At 34.4% G+C, this 12,913-nt stretch overlaps 1 protein-coding gene across 11 annotated transcripts in view; it reads left to right on the forward strand.

Moving 5' to 3' along the window:
- LOC132354334 (zinc finger protein 420) overlaps positions 1-12,913 on the forward strand; it is a 75,583-nt gene that overhangs the window by 44,064 nt on the left and 18,606 nt on the right. For 4 of the 11 annotated variants that reach the window (XR_009499237.1, XM_059906217.1, XM_059906211.1 and 1 more), the window contains exons 3-4: positions 1,433-1,521; positions 2,797-2,923. The exons of 3 other annotated variants lie outside the window; for them this stretch is intronic. Coding sequence is in view for 5 of the 8 variants with exons in the window: in XM_059906217.1 (XP_059762200.1) it covers positions 1,513-1,521; positions 2,797-2,923 (136 nt within the window). In the remaining 3 variants the exon portion in view is untranslated. Of the gene's footprint in view, positions 1-1,325; positions 1,522-2,796; positions 2,924-4,342; positions 4,462-7,348; positions 7,434-12,913 lie in introns of those variants that run through there. 4 more of the 11 variants (XM_059906212.1, XM_059906210.1, XM_059906215.1 and 1 more) reach the window with 3 other exon arrangements.

A 12,913-nucleotide genomic window follows, 5' to 3' on the forward strand; every position in this document is an offset into this window, starting at 1 on the left:
ATGGGAGTATCCATATACATGTCTTTTATGAAGAACTTGGCACTTTTTGGAGTTTAGTTCATTTAAATTTATTTGTGTCTTCAGCTCTGTGATGAATTTTTTTTTTTATTTCTGAATTTACATCTTATCTGAATTCTTTTTTTATTGTTAACGATGGGCACAGTTATCTATTGTAGCTGGAAGAAGTGGAATTTCTAATTAAATATTTATTGATCACCTATATCAATGATTCTCTGTAGGGGCAGTGACTTTCCCTAGGGATGTTTTCGAAATATAGCTGGGTTCTTTTGAATGTTTAAATAACTGGGTTGAGGGTGAAGGCTTCTGGCTTTTGAAGGACTGAAGCAAACCATGGATCTAGATCACAGCTTAGAAAGCTTTTCTGTAAAGGGCTAGACAGTACATATTTTAGGCTTTATGGGCCATATGGTCTCTCTTGCAGCTGTTCAACTCTGCCATTATAGTGTGAAAGTAGCCAAAGACAGTATATAAGTGAATGAATATAGATGTGTTCCAGTAAAGCTTTATTTTTAAAAATAATTGGTGGGCAGTAGTTTGCCAACTTCTAGATGTCCTGAAGTGCACAACAAAGAAATTCTCTGTGACCTGCAAAATGAGGACCATAGCTGGGGTAAAAATGTGTTTATAATTATCTGGGACTGGCACCTCTCACGTAAAGCATTTTTTGCCTGATTTTTTTAATTGCTGCACTTGTTTTACTATTATTGCATGGTTTTACTGTCAGCTAAATCTTCCAGGAATGCTACCATAGTTTGATTGAGAAAAGATTGTACTTTGTTTTATTCAGAAATTTACTGAGTTTTTTTAAACCATTTAAAAAAGTTATGGCACTGACTGCAACACTGCTTGTGATATGACTTGCCAGTATCACATACTTGTAGAAGTCTTCATTTGTAGGTAATGAATTTCATTGATTCTACACACACATACACACACACATACATACATATATGGCCTTTATTTTAAAATGTCAACTATAAATAAAAGATGTCAACCATATTAAGTTGAATATTGTAATCTTAAAAATCTAAAAGTGTTCATTTTAAGTAGTTGTAAGCCTAAGTATTTAACTATTTGAGCCTTCTATGTAGTTGTGTATGGTCATTAACATATTAAAATGTAACAGTTGGTCATTATCTCTGTTTTTGGTATAATGTATATAAATGTGTTTTATTACCTATAAGTTTCATTTCAGAAACAGTAAAGAAGTTGTAAATGTTTTCTCTTTGTATATAGAGAGAGCATTGAGTTTGACCAGGGTAAGAATCACCAACTGTGTCTCCCCTGCTTATTGTATATTTTAGGGATGGGAGAAAGAGACAGGAAGAGGAGAACACCAAAGATAATTCTAACTTACCCATTTGGAGCTTTGCAAAAAGCATGGTCTCATGGTTCTGTTTCTCCTCCCCAGTACTGCCTTTTCCAGACTCTGTGCTTTTCTAAGATAGGAATCCAGAAGATGATCGATCATTTCTTGCATCTGTAAAAACCATGGCTCAGGTAAATCAGTGCTTCCTTGTGCCCTCTTTAAATAATCACTTTTTTACAGAATATGTGCATGTTTGCATTCCTTATTCCTAAAAGTTCCTTCCTGACTCACCCCATTCATGAGTGTGCTTTCCAGTTTTTTCCATTCTTATAAGTGATAGTGTCTTCCCTATGTATGTCTTTCTAATCTAACCTTTATTCACATACTTATGCAAAAGTCCAGTGAGCATCTTTGACTGGGAACACTGATATAACAAAAGCAGAGTCCCTGATTTTTTAAGATTTGTACATACCACGCATGAGAAAACTTTGAACTTCTCTTTAGACCTACATTTCCTGGTTAGACAAGATAGGATTTGGTCTTGACTGGGCTTAGTGTCCATACATGGCAAAGCTCGTGCTTTGTGAGCTTTTAAGATAAGGAACATATTAGGGATTGAATACACAGAGATCAGGGATCTTCCCTGGGAATCCGTGATTGACGAATACCAGTAACATGGATCATTTTGAGATTCAACATTTTGTGCTAATCTTGAATGTGTAAGTTCAGATTATCTTTTCTACCTTTCTGTTGCTTAGAATAAAGAAAAGGTACGTTTTTAAGTGATTAATAGTAACAAGAAAGATCATTATTTACATGATGATGCTGTTGAGAATTATAAACTCCCAAAAGTAAAAAATGCTTACAAGATTTTTATGTAACCTAAAGTGTTCAATGATGCACACTTATTAAGTCAGATATATTCATTATATGGAGCTATTCTACAGTCTATTTAAAATATTTACTAAATTATTGGTAACAAGGAAAATGCTTATGATGTAATATTCTGATAATGATGAACCTGATGTTTCAATAAATTCTTTAATTTTATGCAAATCTTATAAGATAGAGATTTTATAAGGTTTTACAGAAAATTATACCAAATTATTTCCTTCTTAAATAGAGAAGAAGAAAGAGAAACTTGCATTTGTTGAGAATGCATGATATGTAAGATACCTATTGTACAGGGTGCTTGTGTATGCTATTTCTTTCAATTGGGACATTGCATTGACTTTATTCTCAGATTTATGTGTAAAATGAGATATTCTATATGCAGGAAATATCTACAGCAACAGGCATAAAAAGGAACTTCAGAAGCACCAATTTCTTTAGTGTCTTATCCATGTAAGAGGCTTCCCAGCCTGTTTGCTCTGTTGCCTTCTTCGTGGAGAGCTCTCTATCATCTCCCCTTCCATTGAAAAAATATTTTATTTATTTCCACAACTAGTATTATGTTTGTGTTTCAGAGATCAGTGATGTTCAGGGATGTTGCCATTGACTTCTCTCAGGAAGAGTGGGAATGCCTGGACTCTGCACAAAGGGATTTGTATAGAGATGTGATGTTGGAGAACTATAGTAACTTGGTGTCACTAGGTAAGGATATCTACCCCTAGTATTTCAGGATCTACCTTTGGAATGGCTGCTTTCTTTTCTGTTATTTCAAGGTTGTTTTTAAGTGATTAACTGAATTTCTTATTATTCTCCAAGGAATAGTTTCAAATTACTGGAAGTAGACATGGATGGTTTCATTGGGCACATTTATCTTCTCCATCCTTCAAATATAAGCCTGTCTTCCTTCCTGTGTTCCTTGATGAACAAAGGGAGAGAATTGAATTCTGGGACACTTGCAATATTGCCAGAAAAAACAGGCTATGATTCATTGTTACAATTTAGATCTGCCAAAGCAACTCTAAATATTTTTTTAATAGGTAGAGAAATGTATGGTTTTTCTGACAACAGAAGAGCTTACATTATTTATATAGTGACAGTGTGGATCAATGCATTTCACTAACAATTCAAGTGAACACAATCCATTACAAAAAAAAATTCTCTTATTTGTGTTTTGCAGTTGAATATCACATTTTAAGAACTTTGTATTTTACACTGAATGAATATGCTAGAACCACCTTTTATTGGAAAATAGCTCAGGAAGAAACTGATTGTTGAAGAAAGTTCATTGTTTTTTTCCTGTAGCAACATAAGGGACAGAGCATATATCAGTTAAAACTTTAATAAGTGATTTTCCCATCTAAATGATGACTTTAGTCTTTGGACTCTTCAAATCACTGGAATATAATTGTCTCTTGCCCCTTCACTCCTCTTTTCCCCCTGTAACAATGCTTTTATGTAAACTTGGGAGTCAGTTCCTTTCCAGATTTTTTTTTTGTATTTAGACTTATATCATTTGTCTCCATTCTTTAAAATGTACTCATTTATTCAAAATATATTTATTTATTGAGGGGCCTATTCTATGCCAACGACTGTAGTAGGCATTGGAGAAATAATGATCTAAACAAGGTTCCTATTCTGCTGAAACTTACATTCTTGTGGGAGAAATACAAAATAAATAAGGAAACAAAAATATATGTGTATGTGTGTGCCTATTTATATGCATATATTTATTTAATAAATATAAAAATTGCAGGTAGCAATAAACAGTATGAATAAAGGTGAAGTAGAATAGGCAGAGAAAGAACTAAATGGGGAATGGGGGGGTAGGTTATTTTAGATAGGTAGATTTTGGAGAAACCTCTCTAAGAAAGTAATATTTGAACAAAGACTTTACCAAAGTAAGGGCATGAGTCAGGCCAGTGTCTGGAGGAACAGTATTCCAGGCAGTTGCAGTAGTAGGTGTAAAGGGCTTGGGCTGGGCATTAACTTTGTAGGAGGAACAGAAAAACATTATATCTAAAGAAAAGTGAATGATAGAGTAATAAGAAATAAGGATAGTTAAAAAATAGAAAAAAAGGAGTTGAAATTTTATTCTCTAAGGTGGTGCCCTCTGAATCCTGGCCGAAGCAAATGCAAATTCTCTCTGGAGGAAAGTAAGAGGGCTTTTAGAATTCTCACAAATTAATCAACAAAAGATGAGCTCACAAAGATCATCAGACCCACGAGGAAACAGGTCACAGGTGAGTTGATAAGTAATCTAAGGAAACAACAGATCGCATGGTAAAAGATTTAACATATTGGAATTTTTAAATGTAAATATAAACTATTGGTGAAATACTTAAAGAAATAAACTAAATTACAAAAATGAAAAGCAATAAAAGATTTTTATAAAGGAACAGATGTGACAGAGAACTAAACTGAGCATTTCTAAAGGTTCTATTTAGTTCTTTTTAAAAATAATCATTCTAAGGTTGATAAATTTGACTGCATGAAAATTATTCTCTTTATAAAAAGACATCATAAAAAAAGTAAACGACAAGCCGTGAATTTGGTGAAGATATTTGCAATGCATATTGACAGGAATTCATTTAGTATCTAGAATATAAAAAGCTCCTATAAAAAAAAAAAAAGCTCCTATAGATGGTTAAGAAAAAGGTAAATAACCTTTTTGAAAAATTGGGTAAGAGACATTTATAGGCAGTTCAAGGAAAAGGAAATGCAAATAGCCAATAATCATGAAAAACTGTTCAACCTCACTAGCAATCAGGAAATGCAAATTAAAACCACAGTGAGATAATTATTTCACACGCCCTAGATTGGCAAAAATTGAGAAGTATTACAGTACCAAGTGTTTACAACTTTTCAATGCAGAAGTGCTATATACCTCATTATTCATAAAAACCAAAAAGTGGAATAACCCAAATGTCTATCAGCTGATGAATAGATGAGTAAAATTGGTATATCCTTACAATGGAATATTAGTCAGCAATAAAAAATAATGAAGTTCTGATACATACTACAATACAGATGAACCTTGAAAACATGCTAAATGAATGAAGCCAGACACAAAGACTACATATTGTATGATTCCATTTATATGAAATGTCCACAGTAGACAAATCCATAGAGACAGGAAGTAGATTAGTGGTTGCCCAGCACTGGGGTGGGAGCTGGGAGGTGAGGGTGGATTGGAAAATGAAAATGGGGAAATTGAAAATGACTGCCAATAGGTATGAGGTTTCTTTTTGAGGTGATAAAAATGTTATAAAATTTGATTGTGGTGATTATTGTACAACTCTATGAATATACTAGAAACTGTTGAATTGTATGTACTCTGAATGAACTGTAGGTATATGAATTATATGTGAGTAGATCTGTTTTTTTAAGTGTTCTGTACCTTACTAATGTCAGTATCAATTGGCATAATCACTTTGGAAAAATATATAGAAATTATTTCTAAACTTTTAGAAAAGTATTTTTATTTATTTGGTTGCACCGGGTCTTAGTTGCGGCACACGGGATCTTCATTGTGGCATGCAGGATCTTTAGTTGCAGCATGTGGGATCTTGTAGTTGCGGCATGCAGGCTTTTAGTTGCAGCATGCAGGATCTAGTTCCCTGACCAGGGATGGAACCCAGGCCCCTTGCATTGGGAGCACGGAGTCTTAACCACAGGACCACCAGAGAAGTCCCTATTTCTAAGTTTATATGCACTTTGGAAATAGCAGGAGTCCTTTTAAAAATTCCAGATCCCAGGCCACATCCCAGACCAATTAAATCACAATCTATGGGCACGGGACAGAGATATTATTTTTTGAAGTTCCTTAGGTTGTTCAAATAAATGTTCAGACATGTTTGATAACTACTGTAATATGATATTATCTGAGAATTTATTTTTAAAATTTAATTGTTATTGCCAGTATGCTTGGATTTATTTCTCTCCTATTTTATGCTTTTAGATTACTCTCTTGATCTTCTTTGCTTCCTTTTAAAATCTTTCCTTAATCAAGATGGGTAAAGTTTTTTTGTTTTTTTGTTTTTTTCTTAAACTCCACTTCCTCCCTTGTTTAGTTTGGAAGATATACACTATTTGTATGCTTTTACTGGTTATCTTTAATTTTTTATCACATACATTTTATTCATCTTAATGCAAATGTAGTTTTGTAGTTTTTTAATTATAATGTTTGAAAAAATATACATTTTTAATGGAAATTAAATATTTTACTAGATATTAATTGTTTTTATTAATAATAAAACATAGTTATTCAAGCCACATATAATATTTGGTCTGCATACTACTTTGTAGACGTCTTGTAATAAACTATATGCCTCACTCTCATCCCTAGGATTTCAAGGCCAACAAGTTAAAAAACACAGATATCAAGGACTGTATCTACCTTGAAATAACTTGGTGGCTGCTGTGGCAGTGAGTTGAGGTTTATAGAGAGATGTGATATTTTCATCTCTATGTCAAATACATATTTTATTTTCACAAAATTCTTGTCAGGCGTGTACCAGCAGTGTATGACTTACTCTTTTTCTGCACTTTGACCTACATTAGATATCATCACTTAAAAATATCTGTCAATTTGTAGATAAAAAATTGAATAACATATTGCCGTGATTACTGGTGAGTTTAAATATTTTGAGAGTATTTCTGCCTGTTTTGGTCATTTAATCATTATCATTATCGTTTGTGTCACTTAACAAGTACATACTTAAGAAAGGCTATAGTTAATGTCTCTCTTCTCCCAGGACAATATAAAGAATCTTAGAATGTTTTAACTTTGGTTAATCTTTCCTATTTAATGTTATTGTTGGCTAATATTTTAGTTCTGTTTTCTTTTAACTTCCCAAAATGGGCATTATTTTTGTTTTACAAAATGGCAATATTTGGTTGTAGATTTATTCACATGAATATCCTTTTATTTGCACACTATTCCTCTTCCATCATACCTTCATACTGTGATCATTTTATCATGAAATACATTAAGCAAGACCTATTGTTAGTAAATACTCTTCATTTATATTTCTGTTGTTGTTGCAATATAACCTTGTTTCATCTTCATTCTTGCCTGATGATTTAACTGGGTGTGGAATTCTATACTGACAATTATTTTTTTCTCAGCACTCTGAAGATATTATTCCACTGTCTTCTGGCTTCTGTTGTTGCTCTTGAGAAGTCTACCATCTGTCTCATTGTTGTTCCTTTTGTAAGTAATCTGTATTTTCTCTCTGGCTGTTGTAAGATTTTTTTTTTAAGATTTTAATATAATTGATTATATTATTTTATTTCTAGAACTTGTTATTTTCCCTCTCCCCTAGATCGTACTTTTCTTCTATATATTCTCTTCCTCATGGTTTTGATTTTATACTTTATATTTTCATATATTTTAAGCATTTATATTACATGTATCATTCAACAATTACAATTTCTGGGGAACCGGTCTAATTCTGCAGTTTCTTGCAAGTATAGGGGCTCTTGTGTAATGATGAATTATCCATAGCATTTTTTCTTCTTTTCACTGAGAGTCTAGGGCAAGACAAAAATGTACCTTGTCATTTTCCTTTGAGATCAGATGGATTTTTTTTCCTTTCTCTGAACTGTAGGCCTTGGACAGTTCTGATTTTGTGAAGAGGTTCAGTGCTAGTCCTTGACCTTTAGTGGGCCCAAGGCTTTTTGTCTCTTGGTTTTTTTTCATACCAGTAAGGTATAAACTTCTAGGCAATTGAAGTCAACAAATGTCCTGAGGGTAGCTGTGACTTCAGAGCATGCTGACCTCTAGTATCTGATGATCTCTTCATTTTGTCCCCTTTGGATCTGCTTTATTTTCCTTTAAGCATGGCATACTTGTAAAAGGATATTTGATATATATTACCTAGCATTTCATAGTGTTTTGGGGAAATCTGATGCACCATTCACGTACTTGCAATATTGAATCCTTCTATCTTTGAACATGCTATATCTACTTTTCTTTTTATGTCCTTCTGTAAAGTTTCATTGCCTTTTTAAAAGGTCTTGCACATTTCTTGTTAAGTAATTTCCTCAGTACTTTATAAATTTTGTTGATATTATAAATAGGAATATTTTGTTCTCAGACAAAAATCATATATATACATACATATATAGGTAGAGCAAAATATTGCTTTCTGTAAGTTGATAATAACCTTATAGAAATATCTAATAGTTTTGTGATGGATCATGTTGGATATCTAGGTAGATAATTTTGTTCTCTACATACAATGTATGATCCCTTTCTTTTCTATTTGTACCATTTTGTGAAAACTAATCAGTAGGAGCTGAGTACTTAACTATCACAATTTGAAAACAATTACTGTCTTTTTTCAAACTTTATTGGGAATGCTTCTAATGTTTAATTTAAAATTTTTTTATTAAGTATGTTTCTATCGGTTTCTGGTAAATACCCTTAATTAGGTTAAGGAAGAGCCATTAGAGTTTTTAATAGACGGTCTTAAAATACATTTTCTGATGTTGAACTATTTCTGCATTTGTGGGGTAAACCTTATTTGATAATGATGTATTAGTCCTTAAATACACAGCTGGATTCTATGTTGCTAATATTTTCTTTTAAAAGTTTACCTATGTTTGTTTGTGAGATTGGATTAGTTTTCCACAGATTGGATTGTTTGTGAGCTTTCTTTGTCCAGTTTTGTTACCTGAGTTCATTTAACTTTGTAAAATGACTTGGGTGGATATCCATATTTTTTTATGTTCAACAACAGTTATATATGATCTTGCCAATAATACCATCAGTCATCAGTATCTGTTGCCTTTTAGGAGAACAGACATTGAACTCAAATTTTAAATTCTTATGTGGTTATTGATGTATATTCAGATTTTCTATCTTCATGGGTCATTTAAAAAATTATTCTCATCCATTTCATCTAGTTTTGTAATTTACTCTTGAGTTATACATAGGGTTTTGTCATAAACACTTTTTAACTCCTTTGGATTTTTTGAGTTTAAGGTCTTTTCCTTTCCAGTGTTTTGGATTTGTGCTCAATCTGATTTTTTTCCTGCATGTCAGATTTTTATATCATTTATTGGTATTTTCAAAAAATTGACTTTTATTTTTGGTAGCCATTTCTATTCTTTCTACATTCTACTTTACTAGTTTTCTGATTTTTAGCTAGCTAATTGTTTTGTTTTGTTTATTTCTCCCTCTCCTTGTTCAGTTGAACCTTAATTCTCTTGTTTTGAATTATTTCTTGTTTTCTAATAAGTACATTTAAGGCTGTAAGTTTTCTGTGTCACATTAGCTGAATCTCATGAGATTTCACACAAGGTTGCTCTTGGTATTTAGTTCTAAATTGTTTGTAGGTTTTATTTTTCTTTCATTTTCCTTTTATGCCAAACATTATGTAGAAGTATTTGAGTTACTTAATTCTAGGATTACATATTATTTTTGTATATTTTTGTAATTTCTAATTCTATTATAACGTGTTAACATGTTATCAGTTTTATCCATCTACCTATCTTATTATGTTCCAGTCTTCTCTGTTTTTATTTCTTGTCTGTTTATATTATGTCCTAAAAGGGAAAAAAAATTACTGTTTCCTTCAACTCACACACCACTTCTGACACTAGATGTGTGGATTTTCCCACACCAAGCAGTTCTCCAGTTCTTGGTGGACACCACCTGGGTATTCTACAATTTAACTCAGTTCTGACACTAACTGCCCAGAGTTAGTGCAGACCCCACAGGTTAAGGGCTCAGTGCAGCAAGACTGCCCCCCCACTTCAGATGCCAATTGCAAGTCCCCAGTTGTCACCTGTACTTCTGACTGACTGGCTATAAATCAGGGTTTCTCACGGGCTATAAATCTCAGGTTCAATAATTTGCTACAGTAGTTCACAGAACTTAGAGAAACATTTACACTTACCAGTTTATTATAAAGGATACAACTCAGGAGCAACTAAATGGAAGAAATGCACAGGATAAGTGTTTTGTGCTGGAATCAGCCTACTGATAATCAGTATTATGGCCAGACCAGCCCTTGTGGTTCTTATTATGACCGCAAGACACCCTTCAGCAATACCCATCAGGAAACTTTGAAAAAATAAAGGTTTAATACTTACAGGACTTGGAAGTTACACAGCACATCTGAGGCCACACAGCGAGGTTGTCAGGGGAGAGAGAATGAGGGAGAGAGGAAGGGAGAGAGCCAGTGCCCACGTGCACATGTGGGCCTAGGGTTCTGCTTTTATTGGGATTGAGGGTGGGGGCCTAGAATTTCATGAGCCCACTCCTTATTAGCAAATTTAAAATGTAGGAGTGGGAATTTAAAGCATGGGAAGATAAAAAACAAGTGGCCCAAATGGTCAGTTACTGAAATCAATCAAGATCTCTGAAACAAAGGAGCCTCAGTGTGGGGAGACAGCCTGATTCAGCCTGCCTCTTTATCTAATCATGTGCCTGACAATGTGTTTATTGGATCCAGACATGGTTGAAGTGAATGCCTTGACAGTCAAAGCTTAAGTCATACTCTTGCATTACAAAAAAGAAAAAAAAAAAAAAAAAACCCAACTGTAAGGCTTACACTATAGGAAGGCATGGAGAAGAGTTGCAGAACTTCTGTGCTCTCTCCAGGTGCACCACCCTTCTAGCACTTCAGTGTGTTCACTGACCCAGAAGCTCTCTGAACCCCTTCTGTTAGGGTTTTTCATGGAGGCTTCATTATGTAGGCATGATTGATTAACTCAGTGGCCATTAGCAATTAATTCAAATTCCAACCTCTCTCCCTTTTCCAGAGGTGGGGGAGTGGCTGAAAGTTCCAATGCTTTAATTACATGGTTGGTTCCCCTGGCAACCAGCTCCTGTCCTTGGGGGCTTTCCAAAACTCACCTCATTAACATAAACTCATGTGGTTGAAAGGGACATGTTACGAATAACTAAAAACATTCTTTTTACCTTTATCTCTCAGGAAATTCTGAGAGTTTAAGGAGCTTTCTCCCAGAAAACAGGGACAAAGTCCAAATATACTGCTTCTTATTATATCACAATATTATAGTCCTCTACTTTGACTGTGGATTTACCAGTTTCTCTTTGTATGGCTATCAATTTTTGCTTATTTACTTCAGAGCTAAGTTGTTAGTTGCCTAAGGCCATGACTGTTCTGATTCCTCTTGCCTGACTATAAGATGATTGCCCTGAGCTGATTTCACTGGAAACTGATAAAGAACTTCTACAAACTTAAGCTTCATCAATCTACCTCCCTGCACCCATACTCATTCTGCCTCTTTTCCTATTATCATAGATGACTTTCTATGCTTTTATCTAAGGCCAGTACCTCCACTTATATACTAAATGCCAGTCCTACTCATCTGTTTGAGGACATTGTTGAAGTGATTGCTCTCTTAGTCTCCTGAAACATCAGCTTGTCTATATCTGTTATAATCGTTTTTATCAGCATGTTACCAAACTCAGGTTCGGCTATTCACCACTCGAAAGCTAATACTTGAAAGACAAGTGTTGGTTGGCAAAGAAAAGGTTGCTTTATTCAGGAGGCTTGCAACCTGGAGAGAAGGAGGACTTGTGTCCCAGAGCCAACTCCGAAGATTCTGCTTGGCCATGAAAGTTTTTAAAGGGACAAAAGGGGAAACGATCTCAGTTAATCATTAAGGTAGGGGGTCAGATTCCTCGTCATTTTCCATTACATGCAGACTTACTGACTGTTGTGATCTTCCTTTAGATGCTATCTTGTTCATGTAGTTTGCTCGTGGGATTACTGAAGGGAAGGCTGGGGAAAGGATCCAGTCATCCGTTAATTACTTATTCTTCATTTCTGCTTCTTTAAGGAAAGAATCAACAGATTACGCAGGGCATTGTGTGATCAGTAGATTTCAAAGGTGTGATTGGACTGGAGGTTAGTTAAGCATGGGGGCATCTGGTGTAAAAGTTAGTTAAAATATAGCTTTGCTGAAGTGACAAGGCAAAAGGCCTTCTGCAAAGTGCTGGTTCCTGCAAAGAGTTGTTTCCTGCAGAGAGCTACTTACAAGCACACAAACATGTAACTTCGCTCATCTTAAAAGGAAAAACAGAACAGACACAAATCTCTAAACACATATTTTCCTCTTGCTACAGCCCCATTTCTCTGCTACTTTCTACAACAAAACTTCTCAAAAGAATTTTCCACGCTCCTTACCTCCAGCTCTTCTCCCATGCTGTCTTAAATCTGCTTCAATCAAAATTTATCCCCATTTCTCCACCAAAACTATCTTGTGAAGATCACTAGTATCCTCCATATCACTAAAGACTTTGTTAAATTAGAAGTCACCATTTACCTCATCTTTCAGCATGTGAAAAAATTGATCATTCTTCCTTAAAACACTTTCTTCACTTGGCTTCTGGGACTCCACACTCTCCTAATTTTTCTCCATCTTCCTTGTCATTGGCTGCTCCTTCATTTTTTTTTTTTTTTTTTTTTTTTTGGCTGCTCCTTCTTAATCTCCTTTGCTAGTTTCTTCTCATCCACCTGACCTCTAAATGTTGAAGTGCCCGAGGGCTCAATCCTCAGACTTCCCTTATCTTTTCTTCCCTTCTCTTCCCATCTCTTCTGTATCCAAAGGCTCCCTGGACGATTTCATCAAATCCCATAGTTTTAAGTGTCATCTATTTGTTGACGATTCCCAAATTTATAAATCTAATCCATGTATGTCCCCAGAACCCCA

Source organism: Balaenoptera ricei, chromosome 19, assembly GCF_028023285.1.
Source record: "Balaenoptera ricei isolate mBalRic1 chromosome 19, mBalRic1.hap2, whole genome shotgun sequence".
Classification (NCBI taxonomy): Eukaryota; Metazoa; Chordata; class Mammalia; order Artiodactyla; family Balaenopteridae; genus Balaenoptera; species Balaenoptera ricei.